This window comes from Eurypyga helias, unplaced genomic scaffold (genome assembly GCF_000690775.1).
Source record: "Eurypyga helias isolate BGI_N326 unplaced genomic scaffold, ASM69077v1 scaffold7987, whole genome shotgun sequence".
Classification (NCBI taxonomy): Eukaryota; Metazoa; Chordata; class Aves; order Eurypygiformes; family Eurypygidae; genus Eurypyga; species Eurypyga helias.
This window is the reverse complement of record NW_010263654.1, coordinates 109,499-125,839: the sequence shown is the minus strand read 5'-3', so window position 1 is coordinate 125,839 and position 16,341 is coordinate 109,499. Positions and strand designations below refer to the sequence as shown.

The window sequence follows — 16,341 nt, the reverse complement described above, 5'->3', positions numbered from 1 at the left end:
GCATTCCCAAATAGGTCTCCACACTGATTCGGTGATGAACTCACTGAACTATTTATATTAGCTGACGGAGAATTCAAACAATGCCGTTGTATGAATCACCGTAAATAGCAAAACTTAGCCAAGGGGTAACGCTACAAGAAAAACATGGAAAGCAAACGGGCCATGGTAGAAAGAGAAGTGCTCGGTCACTCTACTACTGAGCTAGGCAGCAGATGATGGATCATCCCACGTTTAGATGTCCTGCTTGTGTTTTGCCTAGAAACAGCCTGTCCTTCCACCCGGTTTTGCACAAAATTCTCAACACAACCTCCCTGTGCAGATGTCCAGTTTTGCACCTAAAAACTTGTTTCTGCAAGCACAAAATCTGGCCTCTTAGTGATCTGTCCCATAGGAATAATCCTCTTGGTGAGGGAGAAAAGCCACAGCCCACCGTGGCACAGACAAGCGCGAAGCAGTGCTCGCCTGGGGAGAGCCTTTCACGTACCGCCTTGTCTTCTCCTGCCGCCGGCCGCGGTGGTGCTGGTGCCCGCAGCGTTGCGGCCGGTGGCTTTGGCGTGGGCGGTGGTGCTTGCCGCGCTCTGCGTGGTGGTGGTGGCGTTCCCCTGGACCACGGTGCTGGCTGTGGTCTGCTCAGTGGTTCTGGTCTGGGCTGTGGTGCTGGCAGTGGTGGTTCTGGGGTGGGCGCTGGTGCTTGCAGCAGGCTTGATGCTCGTGCTGGCACCGAGGGTCTGGCTTACGGTCACATTGGGTGCCACGTGCCTGTCAAAGCAAAAGCAGATGATACGGTGTGTTTTTTGCCCTCTATAGAAGCAGAATTTTGGAAGTGGGGAGGAGGTGACGCAGAAACCATTGGCAAGAACCTCCCTGAGGTCAGCATATTTGTCAGCTTTAGATAAGCCCGCAGCCAAGCAGTGAAAGGTTCCTGTCACTCGGGGCACAAGTCTGTGTACACCAACTGTACGCACATGAAAGTCACTTCAGTAGATGGATCTGTAACATGCCTGATTGCAAGGGGCTCGACCTTCTAAAGCCAGGACAGCTCTGGACTCATCAGACAGTGATGAGTGAGTCTTGGTGACAGAAACTCTCACTTCTGTTCAGAAATTTCTGTGGTGGATACTGAATATCAGGTAGTCTAGGGCAGCCCAGCCTCTGAAAATGGTTTGTTGAGTGGAACCCCCCAAATCACTATCATTTTCTGGGATTCCTGACCTGCATGATGACAGTAGCATATACCTCCTTCATATCCTTATATATCCACATATAAATATGAAATTTAACCCAAATTTAAAATTATATGTGTACTTGTCTACCTGTCTCTAGTACATACATCTGTTTCTCTTTTGACACAGCACTGAAGGAACTCGTGAAATGCTGATAATCCTGATTGTTAGCATTGAAGTTGCTTTTTCTTTCTTTTTCCAAACAAGGACTGGGAAGCAAAGGCTACTCCCTCAGCCAGGTTGTTAGCAAAGCTCATTCTCTCACAGACAAACCACCACTTACACTGCTTTGTGTCCAGTGTGCCCGGGGCTCTGGTTCTTGGTTTGCTGATCACTCTGGAACCACTCACACTGTTTCCTTATCTCTGGAGACAGGTAGAAAGCGAAGTCACCTAGAGACAGAGAGAGCCTGGCATTAGACACTGGTGTTAAGGATGGTGGTTACCTACCAACAACACTTTACATATATTTCTTCTTGACTTTAAAAAAAACAACCACCCTCTTATCTTCTTGCTTGCTCTAATAAAAGCAATGGAATCTCTCTTGACGTGGTTACCGCAGCATCCTGGGCTGGGACATTTGTTATTCCAATTTACAAACACAAGAGCAGTAACTACAAGATAGCAGAGTCTGTGTGTCTTAGTCTGTCACATGTAAACAGCTTGTTTGTAACAAGGTACTTCCCACCACACAGTTAATATTTTTTTCAAGAGTTGGAAGTTTCCAGGACCCCTGTAAGTGGTAAACTAAAAAAGCAAACTGAGAAAACCTAAACATTTATTTCCAGGAAAGATGTGCTGTATGTTTTCTTGGTGCAAGACATTCCTGAACCAGTGGTTTATTAGCCCAAAAGACTGATTTTTCTATACTTTTTTGATAAAAATGGTTTTCCCAGAAAATTCCCATTTCTTGTCCTTGCTGGCCAGGTCTGTTCAGGATCTCTGGCTGTTGGCTCTAGCTGGAGATACAGCCCGGGGTCTGTAGCTAGGCTGACATAGATTTTCAAGGCACAATCTGGACATCCCAAAACACAGCAGCATTATTTATCCCTGCCCAAAGAACCCTGTTCCTCTGGTCCTTAAATCTGCATAAAGCAACTCCAGATCCCAGCCTGAGACATCCAAATGCCTCCTAGACTTGGTGTTTATGTTGAAGTTGGGAAGAAAGATATGCTGGTGTTCAGCAAGCTCAGGGGCTGTGCTAGGAGGCTGCTAGGCTGCAGAGGGCCAAGAGCCCAGCAAGACCAGATGCTATGGGACATGTTGCAGACATGACTGGCAAGCCAGGCAGGATTAGGCCAGATCCCATAGGTCGACCCATGGAGACCAAGCCAAACCAGACAGGAGTGCAAACTCTACTTGGCAGACTGCATGGGATGGGATGGGATGGGATGGGATGGGATGGGATGGGATGGGATGGCATGGCATGGCATGGCATGGCATGGACTGGGATGGCCAACAAAACCCCAGGCCAAAGTGAACAAACCCCAGACATGTTCAACCAGGTGGACCTATGAGCGGCAACAGATCAAACAGTACAGAACATCTAAAAAGAGACTAACTTCAGTGGTCTCCACTGCCCAAAGAGGTGGTCAGTCTACAGCCCACCCAACCAACAGGCAGGTAGGTCAAACCTGGCAGATTAACCCCTCTGAGGTCACATGTTGCCCCTTCCATAATATTTGGGCTGCAGCATACTTACTTCTGATAAAAGATGGCAGCAGTCTCCCAAAGCGTAGTAAGGGCTCTTCATGAAGCTCTCCTGGTTTATCAACCAATTTGAAGAACACATCGTTTGGCTCGCTAGCTAGGCTATAGATATTCTTGGCATTCACCTTCCTGCCAATGCCCAAAACAACAAAAAAGTACCCCTTGCATTTTGCATCAATAACAACCTTCTGCAGGTAGTCAAGTTCTTTTTTATTCACTTTTCCGGTCATCATCAGGACTATGACTTTTAGATCCCGAGGGTTTGGTGCACTTTCAAAAATATGAGCGATTGTGTGCTCAATTGCACTTCCTATAGCCCTTGTGCCATGGAGCTGGGTCATCTGGTTGTGAAGGTAATTAATGATCTTCTCTTTGGATCCATAATCAGTTAGTGAAAACTCAGTTTTTACTGGCGGGAAACTTGAGTTGGTTTCGTATTCATAAGGAGCTTGCTGGAGGACTGCCACTCTTGCATGGTGCTGAGATACTTGTGGCTCAGAGCTGATTTCCAGGTTACTTACAAGGTGGGAAATGTACTTCTTCATCTCGTTGAACTGCAGAGGGGTGGTAGACTCTGAGCTATCCATGATGAAGGCAATGTCAGTGTCTATGTCTGTTGGGGCTGCTCTTCTGTCTCTGAATACAGGCCTCTGGCTATCAAAACCACAGACAGGATCAGGGTCACACACATCTGGGGAAGAAATACAGTAGATTTCACCTGGAGGAACTGAAGCTGACCCTGTCTCATCATTGTAGAAATGTCTTGCATCCTATGAAACACTATCAACTCATGGACATTCACTGGTCCATTCCTTGATACCAAAGTAATTTCATCCCAAAACACATTGCCTAAATGTTGCCTAAATTGCCTTGGAGCACTCTATCATAAGTGGCAAAAGGCCATGTTTTAGAGCGTTTATCTGTCGGTATTTGGGCTGTAAAAGTGGGAACCAGCCAAAAAAGGAGCTCCTCTTTACAAAGTGGAGAATGGCCAGCGAGCCTCATTCACAACAGCAATGTTTTCAACTCAGCCTTAGAATATGAATTCTTTGACTTCAGCAGTAAAAAGGACTGATTCTCACCAGCCTTCCCTTCTGCATCCCTGACTACTGACTGCTGTGAAAACAGAAGGATTTGGCAACGTTCAGAGGAGAAATTGGATGCTTTACCCAGACAAATGTGACAAGTCAAGAGCCTGCGGATAGTTTCATTCAGCTGACCGCTGCTGGTTGGAAGAACAATGGCATGTCCAACTGCCGTGTTGTTGATCTGGTTAGGTGCAAACAGAAAAACATGGTGTCAGTAATGCTGCCTCCTGTTATGTTCAGCTCAAAGGAAGGGAGGACAAGCCACAAGCCTAAGAGATTCTCTACTGAGCACACTGGTTTTGGTTGATCCCATCTGGGAGATCCTAATGCCCCCAGTGTCAGCTACTGGGACTAGTTTAAAGATGTAAGTTCCAAGAAAAGGGTCAAGGATTTGAAGCAGTGCTCAGCGTGCTCATCTGGGGCTTTTCTGTTGCTTCAAATCTCTGTATGTCCACTCTCTCTGTGCCAACAAAGCTACCGTACTTCTACCTTCCCACACTCTGCCTTTCTGCCAGACCTTTCTCGCTGTGGGGACTGTCTTCTCTTTCACACCACACCTGGCACGCTGCAGCCCTGGTCTGGGGAACGAATGGCTTGTCATAACCTCACGGTATTTGCCGTGTCTTGGATTTCTCTCCTGATTAGACATGCTGCATGAGTTTGGCCAGCAATGCTTGCTCAGCGCTAAGCACTTGAAGGGCCTGTGGAAGCCAACCCCTGCCTGTGGGAGCAAACGCCATCAATCTTCCCAGCAAACCAGACTGAGGTCATGAGCAGAAAATGAAAGAAAGGGTGAGTGGCCCTGACCTCCAGTGCTCTGGTGAGAACCGGATCCTGCCTGCTGGTGAGGAACACGGGCATGACCCCGGCGTCGTAGAGCTTCAGCACGGCGTCGTTGAGCTGTGGGGAGGCTCTTGTGTCCCCGTTGCTGAAAAAGACAGCCACCTTCCTCATAAGGAAGCCACTTCGGGCACGCTTGAAGGTATTCCTGGCCACGAAAGACATGGCAGTCTCCAGGCTGCGTGGTTTCGTGGTCAGGGTTGCCTGGAAGTTTTGGATCTGCTGGAGGAGGCTCGATTTCTTCCTGGCATCAGCAAAGCGGATCTCTGTGGTGACCTCATTGTTGTAGGTGACCAGGGCCACCCGGGCACCCCGAGGACAGTTGCTCTCAGCGATGGTTAAGTTGTTGACCACTCTGAGCACGGTTTGCTTCATCCTGTTGAAAACCTCCCTCACAACGCCCGAGGAGGTGTCAATAGCGAAGGCCAGCTCAGTTGGGAAGACAGGACACTCCTTGGGACCTGCCATAAATGTGTATTGGGATCAAATAGTGCCCCCAAGTAGTTCAGGGTACAAGGACCACGTCCTTGGCAGGGGTAAATCATTCATACCACCTGGGTGGGGAGAGCAACAACTCTCCACGCACTCACACTGGGTTTAGAGGACTGAAAGTGACTTACCATAGCAGCAAGCTGTGGAAAAGATGGGGGGAAAAAAAAGCAGTTTGATCAGTCCCATCCGTGTATCATGATGGGCATAGGAGGGTAGAGACAGGGAATTAGCGAAGCACTGATGTACTCACGGCATTTGTCCTTGATGTTCTGCACAAGCGCACATTGCTTTAGAAAATAAAATGAGAGGGAAAAAGGGGAAAAAAAAAGAAAAAAGAGGTGTAACACAGCCAACAAAAAAGTATTTCAAACCAAGAGAGAAATGATGTCGCACTTACATCTCTGGATTCTCCTTTGTCGCCTTTAAGTCCCTGTTTAAAAATAAAGATAAATTAAGTGCAATGTGTATTTTCAGAGTGTCCTATGAACCCAGTTGGAATAATTATTTAACCAGGGGTCATGCAGAAGCTAAGGGTAAACGTGCCTGTTTTCAGTTGTGTTTCCAGCAACAGGGGGAAAAGTTTTCCATGAGAAAACCTAGCCGAGGCCAAACCCAAAACGGACAATTACAACGCACTAGATTCACACGTGCAAAGCAGGTCAAGTCACCTTGGCCGCCCGAGGGTACTCTGTGCCAGTCAGATTGGTCACGGACCGTATCATGTGTGGGGTGATAAATGATAAAGAGCTGAGAACCTCCTCGAAGGAGCTTTAAGTGGCATACTGCCACGCGGAAATCACAGTAAGAGCCTTTTTCCTTTTGCTGTGCATTGCGGTTTGAGGATGGGTGAATATTTATCAATGATAAACAGCTTTTTAGGAATTTACAGGGACACGGCCAAGACAAATAAAGAGGAATTTGCCCAACTTGAAATCAGCAGGAGGTGGTGATGGCATATTTTTCAATCCTTGGCACCAATAAGGGCTATCATGTTTCTTAGAGAAGCAATCAGGAGTCTCTCCAGGGAGGAAGCCAGAGGCTCCATCATCAATGCAATGAACACTTACAGATGGTCCAGGGTATCCAACCTCTCCTTTCTGACCAGGTGTCCCAGGATCTCCTGCATTTCCCTAGAGAGAGAGAGAGAGCAGAATTGTCCTCTCCATGAACATCTGGAGGTCTCCCAGGATGGGGGCATCTTTCAGGCTGTTCATGCAGAAGGGAAAAATTGTGTCATGGTCCAACTTACTCTGCGGCCTCTGTTTCCTTTAGGGCCGGGGCCTCCAGCAATACCACGGTCGCCAGGTTCACCCTGGTTAGGGAAAAACACAAATGGTAGCTCCAGATCTGCACAGGACCATAGGTAACGGCTACTTTGCTCAGAAAATGAATGCATAGTTCATGGGCTGCACCGTACCTTGGGCCCTGCGTAGCCTATGAAGCCGCGTTCTCCCTGAAACAACATAAAGGTTTATTTGAATGTGTTTTCAAAAAATGGACCTGATTCTGCAGGCAGATCTGTAACAACTGAAGGAATTAATTGATGGAGGGAAAAAAGAGAGATGGCAAATGCATTTTGGAATTTTGTTTCTCATATGTTTAATAAAAAGCAAATAGCCACTCCTTTTAAAGTCTGGTTGTTCCTCTAAGGTTAACTCCAACTGTAGGGGAGCTGTTTGAGATGCTGACACGTTGTCTTAAAAGCCCTGCAGACATTCATGGGGCTCTCCGGCTAAAAGGTATGACCACATTATGCTCCCTCCTTGGAGAAGCCAATTTACGTAGGCAAAGCCAAGACAAAGGCAGAAGGGAAAGGTTTGAAGAGCCTTGCCTGATCTTCTCACCAGCGTACACACAGGGCTGGGATTTCCCCCTCTGTGTATCTGATTTTGCCTAGGCTCTGCCCTTTCTCACCTGCACCAGAGACCTTGGCTATTTCCTTGTCCTTGGTAACTCATGTTTGTAGATGAGCATGCTGAGCGTACACCTACCTTTCTGCCTTTAGGACCTGGGCCACCAATTCCGTCTCGTCCATCATCACCCTAAAATTGGAAAGCTAAAGTCATTAATATGCAGTCACATGTGAACAGCTTAAACCTCACAGCTCTAGTGGCATCAATAGACAAGTCTTCCAAAGATGAAATCATTGCAAGGAAAAAACCAAAAAAAGATGCAAAAAAGGTGGTACCAAAACCACAAATCTGAATTAAAACCTGCTTAGGACACACATATAATGAGCATAACCCAGGTAGAAGTCTGCAATGGGGGGCAGGTTAGGAGTTCAGTCGGTGCTAAGGGTGCACTTATAGCTCTGTTTGACCCAAACTTGTCCTCCTTGCTTTGCACAAACCATTTTTTTCCTCAGTTGGCTCCTCATTATACAGAGTAATGAGAATCAGGCCCCCTGAAAGTACTCAGTCAATACATCCTTTTTACAGGTTACGTTGGAATGGGGCATGGGGTCAGCTCAGTGTGTCTACCCATGCCTCATGCAATGAGCCAGGACAAGGCCAAGCAACTCCGGACAGCCTCTGCCCTGCTGACTGATCTCTGAGACATTAAAAGTCACTTTTCAAGTGAATATAATTCACTTCCTTGAAGGGACTAACGTTACCAACTATGCTCATGCCAGCTGACAACATAAAGCGGATTTCCGTGTCTCATATTGTACTGTTCAGGATGCAAAGTCCATAGGGGAGAAAAACACTCTGCTGTGAAAGGCTGTGGCCCATTTGCCACAGGAGAGGGTTCATCCTTAAAGGTGTGAGTGAACAGCCACACTTACCATTTCTCCTCGAGGGCCCTGCTGTCCAACTGGCCCTTTGGGTCCAGGGTTTCCAGGCTCACCCTGGAAAACAGGAGCATCTGTTAAAGCATGTGCTGAAACCTCTTGCTACTCTGAGCCTTCCCCACCCCATCAGCACTGTTTTCTTCAACACAGACCAGTCTTCTGCAGTACTTGCAGCAGAAAGTCATGACTCGACCTGCAAGGCCACCAGTCCTACAGAATGCTTGCTCTTTAGTGGGACCTTTAAGTGATTTCAGGAAAGCTGACTTGGAATACCAGCCAGCTCTCACCAAAGGATGGTGTTTGATTTTTATAAACACTGCATAAATAAAAGCTCCCAAGATCTGGGGATTTTGTAGGTGCAAATGGACTGTGGAGCAACCATGGAAATGAACCAGTTGTGTGTGTGAATCTGGAGTGAGAAAACCGTAAGGAGGGTCTGGAGAGATCCAGCACAACTGCCTCGCCATGTGGGCATTAGCTGAGAATCCGGCCTGGAAAAATTGCTTGGGAATCTCAGTTACTCAATTACTTTTGCCTCTCTGCCCGTGCAATGAAACACGAGCTTAATGGAACAAAAAGAGCACTGAACTTGCTCTACTCCACACTGTGCAAGCCAGTGAAAATGAGCTCATTTTGCTCCAAGAGATTAATGTCAAGTTGGTTTTTGTTAAGCTCACTCTTATACAGAAGCTTTTCATTGCTGTTTTTGTTGCTGATGCCCAATATTCAGGAAGACATACCTTTCGTCCCAGGGGACCGATCCTGCCCCGCTCTCCTGGGGTTCCTGGTGGTCCACCACCGGCCTGGAATGGAAACAGGGAGAGACATGCTGGCAATGTGTCAAGGAAACTGGGTGGCAGAAATTAGGGGATTGGGTGACCATAGAATTAGATGTATTAACTACTAGGGCCAGTGCCTCTCAAAGCACCTTACGAACTCCAGATGTCTAATTCACAATCAGAAAGAGCTGAAGGACCAAGTCAGTTCAACACAAATAGCAGCAGCAACTTATATTATCCCCAGAGAACCCGCCCTGGGAAGGTATAAGCAGGAGGGGCAAAGTCCTGCTCAGAACGGGGAAATGCAGGATGTGTCTGGCTTTATGGCCACGAGTCTTGCTGAGGTGTGCAGCAGGAGGGAAAAAATAAATGCAGGGGCTCCCCCAGCCAGCATGGGAGGTGGTCATGCTCCAGCTTCAGAGGCTGAAACATCACAGAGGATGCCCTGCCAGTCACTCAGGGATGTTCTTTAAGTGATTGCAAAAGATAATGGCTCAAACGCTGAAGTCCTGACCTCTTTGTGGTTGCTTTTAACTCTTTCTTTTCTGTAGTTATTGATGAAGAAATGTTTGGCCTAATTTGAGAGGAGAATCATACTGGAAGTGTGTGTTATAAGAGAATGAAGCAGAGTTGGTTCCCTAGAAAGGGGAATGGAAAGACACACTGGCTGCATCTTATTAGCTCAGCGAGACGTTCCTGCCGAGCATGGTTGGGTCAATGGCTGAGAAGCAGCGGAAGGGTTTACCCTGGGTCCCGGAATGCCCTGGTCTCCTCTTATGCCTGGGGTGCCAAGCTGGCCAGGCGGACCCTGTGCAGGGAGAAAAGAGAGACTGTGTCAACACACGTGGGCAGAAACACACCAGTGCTACACAAGATCGTGAGGGAAAGCAAATGCTACAGTGCTCGAGAGATGGTTTGTAAACACGTCCCACCTTCGGTGGTGTGAGCGCAACGGCAGGCTTGATGCCCCAGGCAGGACCGCCAGGCCACTGTGAACCCAAGACCACCCAAATCCCAACAGTCCTCGCTGCTGAGACTCTTGGAGGAAGTGGCTGTGATGGAATAACCCAACAGCATCGTGAGGTAACACATTTATGTTGCTGTAAGCTCACTGACCTGTGGCCCTCTCATGCCTTGTTCTCCTGCCGGTCCCGCTTGACCGAGCGATCCCTTGGTACCCTTGAAGTGCAAAACAGGACAAGGCAGGTTAGCATGGGGGGATGTTTCCCACCTTGGGGAGGGAAAGGAGACCTCAGGACATTTACAGCTGCATAAAGATCAAGGAAGAACAGTTGTTTGGGATTTCCTGGCAGAATACGGTTATAGCAGAGAATGAGCACAAAACTGGGGGAGTAATTTGCCTCCTGCAATCAACGAACATCAATGTCCTTTATACTTTGGCCCCGTTATACTGCTCCAGCAACATGCAGACAAAGCATCTGACCAGGGAATGTTACAGAAAATGGGCTGCAAATCCCACCCGGTTTTGCACCAAGTCCAGTAAGGAGCATACAGAGATGAGCCTGAGGAGGAGGAGAGAAATTTGGAAGAGAGAGGAGGCAGAGAGGAAGAAACAAAGCCTGCATTTTGGCACATCCCACTGGGTGGTGTGGCTGCCTGGTGGGTGGCATGGCAGGAGCATCAGGAGTTGTCCCCATCACCACTTACCTTAACTCCTATCAGTCCCCTTCGTCCTGTCATGCCCTGCAAACAAAGAAATGATGAGACTCATTATGCGAGTGTGTAAGCACATGCTTCTCTGTTGCTTTAAGATCCCTGTATCACCACTTCTTGTAATCCAAAATTATGTTTGAATGGTTTAAACTACTGGAGAGAGAGAGAGAAACCCACATGGCCAGCTCTCTGAATCAAACTTTGGCACGTCTTCTCCTTCCACAAAGCCCCCAGCTCTCCACCGCATAGGTGAGCTGCTCCCTCACACATGCAGGGGCGTGCCACAGTCCCTGGACCACATACTCCGAGGGACAGGCGGCAGCGGAGCAGCAGGGAATGCATTCCCAGATGTCCCAGCTACACCAGTTCCAGTTGGATTTTGCCTTTCAAAAACAGCAGCCAAATGCAGATGCCAGAGTAAATCAGCTCCACTGATCTGAGTGCTGAGTTACTTGCATGGGAATAAATTCAGGATTAGACCCTTAAAGCCTACACAGGCCAGGACACCACCAGGCATTTTCCTCTTGAGGGTTTTGGTGTTTGGGGTGGGGTTTTTTTGTGTGTGTGGGGTTTTTTTTGTTTGTTTCTTTTGTTTGCTTGTTTTTAAAGGTTGAACTCCTGACGCTTGTGAAATAAAACACATGAGAAGGCAGGAGGGAAAAAGCTCTTGGCAATCTAAGCTGGGCCCCCACTGACTGCGGGTCTGGCAGCTCACCTTCCTCCCAACTCCACCGACTTGTCCGTCCTCCCCCACCAGACCTGGTTCTCCCTAAGGGCAAAGCAAAACTCAAGTGAGAGACCTGAGATAAGCAGGCACTGGAAAAATAGGTTTAGTTCTCAAAACAAATCCTTCTGCGCACTGACAGAAGTTATTCAATATTCCCGCATGGGTGGACATCCTTCTAACACCTCACAGAGACTTTCCACCAGGTTTCCGAGCTAGCACAAGCCGACATCCCCATTCTTTGGGAATTCTGACATTTTAAGATGCATTTTTTATTTTGAGCTGATATGAAAACAAATTAGTGACGAAATTTTCCAAGGAGCGTCTGGTTTTGGGTTTTTTTCCAAGGTTTCAGGTGAAACAGGATGTTCAGATTTGGTATCATCTAAACAGTTCTCTGCTTATGCATACGACTCACAAGAACATATGAAGTTAATTTCCAAGTATAAAGTTGTTTTCAGTGACAATATCCCCAAAGGCATTGTAAAATAATAATTGGGAAAAAATAAAAAAGTGCTTTTTAACACAAAACATCTTCTAAACTGACGTCTTCCCAGAGAAAGTTTTGGTTGCAAACCAACAGCATTTTCTAGTGGAAAATGTTTCCATCTGACAAGGCACGATGTGTTTAAGAAACATACACATCTCTGGAATCAGCATTTTTTTCTTAATTTCTCTGTCCCATCCTATTGTAAAAACCAAAAAACAACAAAAGACAACAAAGAAACGTTACCATTGGTCCAATTTCACCCTTTTGGCCTCTGGTTCCCCGTTGAGTGTTATCAGCTCCTGAATCTCCCTGAAAGCAACAGAGCAATGAGAAACATCTGTGTTCAGTGGGACACGAAAATCAGACATCGTAAGCTGCTCTGCTATAGCTCAGAACCAACATTGCTTTTCCTTTCGTCTCTTCTGACTGAATTAGATGAAGTATTATTGCTGTTTTCAGACAGACAGAGCTTTTCAACTGAAAAATAAAAATATTGAAGAGGAGGAAAGGGAATTTTAATATAATGAAACAGTGATTGACGGATTGGTATCTAGAGGCATGTGTTACCCACATGTCATCTCCGAATTCTTGCTCTGCCTCTGGACCTGCCCCTGTCAGGCGGCCTTTAATAAGCATGAGTGCATGCTTGCCCACGGTCCCCAGGACTGGTGGAAAATGGGTGGAAAATCTAGAAGATGCCTTAGCAATATTTACCGGATCTCCACGGAGCCCACGGTCACCTCGTTCTCCTCGTTCGCCTTTAACTCCCTTATCACCCTGCAGGAAGAGGTGGAGAGTTAGTGAGAGCAGCCCTTACCTGCCAAACACACCTCTGCTGCCACATATCTCTGCCCGAGTCCTCAGCCCTGAGGGGACTATGATGGCTTTCCACCCTCCCCTGACTCAAATCCGCCTTTTCACCACCACTTAGCCCCATTGTAAATATGAAAAAAGCCTACCCTCCTGCCAGAGTATCCCTTCTCTCCAGAGGAGCCAGGCAAACCCTTGTCTCCCTGAAAAAGAAAAATATTTTAGAATATACGCCGGTTTCAAGGCACTTAGATGCTTCATTGAAGCATCTCATTACAAAGAGAAAAGCAATTAATAAAATGACTGACCTCTTCTCCATCAATGCCATCCAGACCCATTTCTCCCAGTTCACCCTGCAGAAGAGAGGTGAGGGGCAAACGCTCACTAAAGGAAAGGGGAACGGAAGGGGGATACTGATGCATCCATACGCTCACCGCTGTGGCGTGAGGAAATAGCTCCATACCTTTTCTCCTGGGAATCCCCGAGAACCCTAGAGAGATCAGAAAAGGGAGTTACTCCACTTTTGCCTTGTTCATCACGGTGAGAAGCAGTGGGGAAGTGGGGGCTGTGCTTGGTGGCAGACTCGGAGCCAGGACTAGTTCAGGACAGCCAGGACTTGATGCACCTGGGTTCGACTGTCCCTTATTTCTCTTAGGACAACCACCTTCTTCAGCTACCTCCTCAACACTCGTGCCAAGATAAAATACATGCATCATGGGGTTTAGCCAGCTGATCCAATAAAATAGCTTGCTCCTTAGCCACAACTCTTTCTCCACTGCCTTTACTTTCTCCCTGCACCCGTTTTTATATGGACTCAGATCCAGTTACAGTGCCATTGTCTGAGGCTGAACAGCTTTTTAAAGAGACTCAGTATCTCAGCTGCAAGTAATGGGTTTGGTTCATGCACTCCTCTGCTCCCTGCCAGGGGATCCTGCAGTCAGACCAAATGGCAGGAAACATCCCCTTAATAGTGCTGAGTATTTCCCATAAATATTGTATGTTTCACCACCTTTTCTGGCTTATGGCACAGCTGCTGTCCTGAACCATGTGCTCAAGGTTGCTCTTTAAAGCAGCAGCCATGGCTCACTTTCCTCCCGCCTCCCCAACAGCAGACATCCATCCACACGCTGTCCCAGTCCTGGGCCAAGACACGCACACGCCACTTCTTGGTATTAAGGACAAATCCGTCTCTTCTCACATCTTTCCCCTAGAGCCAGACTGCAGAAAATAAATCAGCCTTGTCTACAGATGGAGCTTGGGTCACCGGGCTGCCCTTTTGCTCTTCATAGCAATGCTAAGGCCATGACACCTCCCGAAAGCTTTGGTGGTTGGCCAGGTCCACTCAAGTGGACTTGTGGCTGTTGTGTGACATCCTAACGCAGCAGGAGTTGCCCTCAGTGGACTCCCACCAGTCAGAATCCGGGCCTGCTCTGTACAGGCTCCTTCTGAACATACCTTGGTTCCTCTGTGGCCGGGGCACCCCTGGAAACCCTGAGTCCCATTCACACCCGGTGGTCCACGCTCACCCTGTTGCATGGAAGGGAAAATGCAAAGGTCAGTATTTGCCCGCAAAGCACATTTCTTCAGCGAGCTGCATGCATCAGCAAGCACGGGAGGTGGGTTGGAAGCACAGGAGTAAATGGAGCAGCAGGTTTTGAAAGGTCAATATTCAGCCACCCCACCGTCTCCTGCCCACAACCTTCATCCCGTAGACGTTGACTCTCCATTGCTGAGAAACATCCTTGCCAAACTCTCAGCTATGAAAGAGCTTTATAAAACTTCTCCTTCAGAAATAAAATGGCAAGGAAAAGCCCTCAGAGCTCTGCATATATGTCTAATTCCATCCTGACCCTACAGCCCCAGGAAAACACTGCATTGCACGCGATATCTGACAGCAGCTCTTGGCCTCTGCCTGTGATACTGGAAAAGCGATGAGCACCGCCAGCTCCTTGGCCTCAGCTTCACCTCCTGGGTGTGATACTTGGGGAGTTGTTTATTCCGGGGGTGACATGGGATCCATGAAGTAAGGGTTTGGATGGAACAATGCTAGTAAGAAGTCATGGGACTCGTGTTGTCTGCCACTGTGATGGGTAGAAACACCCCGTCTTGGACTAACACAAATCTGTCAGCTGCATGTGATATGGATAACTGACATAGGCTGCAGCTTCAGTGGCGTTAGGGATTTTATTGTGTTCACAATCTCACTGCCGTGCTCACAGGTGTCTGGGACCAGCTGCAAACATTCCCAAGTGCCTTGGAGGAATATCACAGAGCTGGGTCACACCAAATAACAGGAGTTATCCCCCTGCATCATGCCTTCTCCAGCTCTCAAGGAATTCCTTACTGACCTCCCAAGAGTAGCTGGAACCAGCAACTCAGGCCATCAGCTAGGGGAGACACAAAGTTCTGCTTGCTCTCTTATCTAACCCTTCTCTACATCCCCAGCATAAAATATTTACTGACAGTGTCTCTAAGCACTTCTCTGTGGTGAGGTCCCTAATTTGGGCAGTACCATGCAGGAGCAATCACTTACCGGTCCTCCTTCATCACCAGGATAGCCTCCATAGCCAAGATCACCCGTGGCACCCTAGAAGACAACAACGAGGATTCCGCATTTCTTTCATAGTCCTGTGATCTCCCTCTAAATTGACATTCAAGGGTTTCCTAAATTTACACAAAGCAGTTCCTTGATCATCTCTGTAAGCAACTTAATGGAAAAAAACATCTCTCTCTGACATCCCTAAATTGTTTCACAAGAAACGGTGAGGAAAGGGAAGAAGAGCAGCTCCCAACTGCTGTGCAGGGCCCAGGGCCAGTTTTAAAATGGGACGTAAGTGAAGATGACCTCCCCATTAGCACCACCCATTACGATGTATGCAGCCTGAACGTCACCCATCTCCCACCACCGTGGTGGACGTTGACCTTGCACAGGGACTCTTCATCCCCAGTTGAGGTGACCTACCTTTGGTCCTATGGGGCCCGGCACACCTCTGTCCCCTCTCTGCCCCGAGCACTTGCATGGGACCTTGCAGCACGTCCTCTCTGCGATGTTGTCCTGCAGCAGAAGGCACATGATGCAACAGGAAAGTGTTAGAAACCTGGCAGAGCCTCGGTGCTGCAACTCCTGCAACCCCTTGGGTCTGTGCAATCGTTCCTGTGCCTGTGTTGGTCTGGCAGCATTTTGGGGTCTCTCTGCCTTGAAACAGCCACGACAGCAGGAGAAAGAGGTGTGTGTTGGCAGACTGGTTAGGTTGCATGGTTAGGAAGCAGCAGTCAACATTGTCTTTTGGACAGCAGAGGCAAGGGTTTAAATGGGAACTGTCTGGGGCAGAAATTGTAGAGGGCATTTACTAGGAGATCAGACACCAGAGCGGTATCTTTCACTGAAGAGAACAACATCAACTCCAAAAAAAACAATCCAGGCTGTGGAATAGACCACAAGAAAGTCACTGCAGCAAGTAGCTCACCAGCAACCCGCAGGCTAAGAACAAATTGTGAGCACACAGCAAGAAAGAAAAAGGAGGGGAAAAAAAAAAAAAAAGATACGGATTCAGAGAAATCACAGCTTGGTTTTGCATCATCCACTAGAAAGAAAAAGAAAATATCATTTTCTTTGCCAAGTACATTGCTGGCTGCAAACATTTCCTGCCAGCTTTGCACATTTACGTTTTGAAAGGATTTTCCTAGGCAACTGAATTACGTGGGGATAGGCTGAAGTCTA

The 16,341-nt window shown here is 47.7% G+C and overlaps 1 protein-coding gene across 2 annotated transcripts in view; it reads right to left on the bottom strand.

The window, feature by feature from the left end:
- COL6A3 (collagen, type VI, alpha 3) overlaps positions 1 to 16,341 on the bottom strand; it is a 53,114-nt gene that overhangs the window by 10,551 nt on the left and 26,222 nt on the right. For both annotated transcript variants that reach the window (XM_010156122.1, XM_010156121.1), the window contains exons 14-39: positions 15,583 to 15,675; positions 15,154 to 15,207; positions 14,076 to 14,147; positions 13,084 to 13,110; positions 12,929 to 12,973; positions 12,770 to 12,823; positions 12,525 to 12,587; positions 12,054 to 12,119; positions 11,312 to 11,365; positions 10,591 to 10,626; positions 10,039 to 10,101; positions 9,668 to 9,730; positions 8,884 to 8,946; positions 8,138 to 8,200; positions 7,344 to 7,394; positions 6,770 to 6,805; positions 6,602 to 6,664; positions 6,420 to 6,482; positions 5,750 to 5,782; positions 5,603 to 5,639; positions 5,481 to 5,492; positions 4,828 to 5,321; positions 4,102 to 4,201; positions 2,925 to 3,623; positions 1,507 to 1,615; positions 485 to 759 (exon numbers count right to left, since the gene is read on the bottom strand). In XM_010156122.1, the coding sequence (XP_010154424.1) occupies positions 485 to 759; positions 1,507 to 1,615; positions 2,925 to 3,623; positions 4,102 to 4,201; positions 4,828 to 5,321; positions 5,481 to 5,492; positions 5,603 to 5,639; positions 5,750 to 5,782; positions 6,420 to 6,482; positions 6,602 to 6,664; positions 6,770 to 6,805; positions 7,344 to 7,394; positions 8,138 to 8,200; positions 8,884 to 8,946; positions 9,668 to 9,730; positions 10,039 to 10,101; positions 10,591 to 10,626; positions 11,312 to 11,365; positions 12,054 to 12,119; positions 12,525 to 12,587; positions 12,770 to 12,823; positions 12,929 to 12,973; positions 13,084 to 13,110; positions 14,076 to 14,147; positions 15,154 to 15,207; positions 15,583 to 15,675 (2,788 nt within the window). The remainder of the gene's footprint in view (positions 1 to 484; positions 760 to 1,506; positions 1,616 to 2,924; positions 3,624 to 4,101; positions 4,202 to 4,827; positions 5,322 to 5,480; positions 5,493 to 5,602; positions 5,640 to 5,749; positions 5,783 to 6,419; positions 6,483 to 6,601; positions 6,665 to 6,769; positions 6,806 to 7,343; positions 7,395 to 8,137; positions 8,201 to 8,883; positions 8,947 to 9,667; positions 9,731 to 10,038; positions 10,102 to 10,590; positions 10,627 to 11,311; positions 11,366 to 12,053; positions 12,120 to 12,524; positions 12,588 to 12,769; positions 12,824 to 12,928; positions 12,974 to 13,083; positions 13,111 to 14,075; positions 14,148 to 15,153; positions 15,208 to 15,582; positions 15,676 to 16,341) is intronic.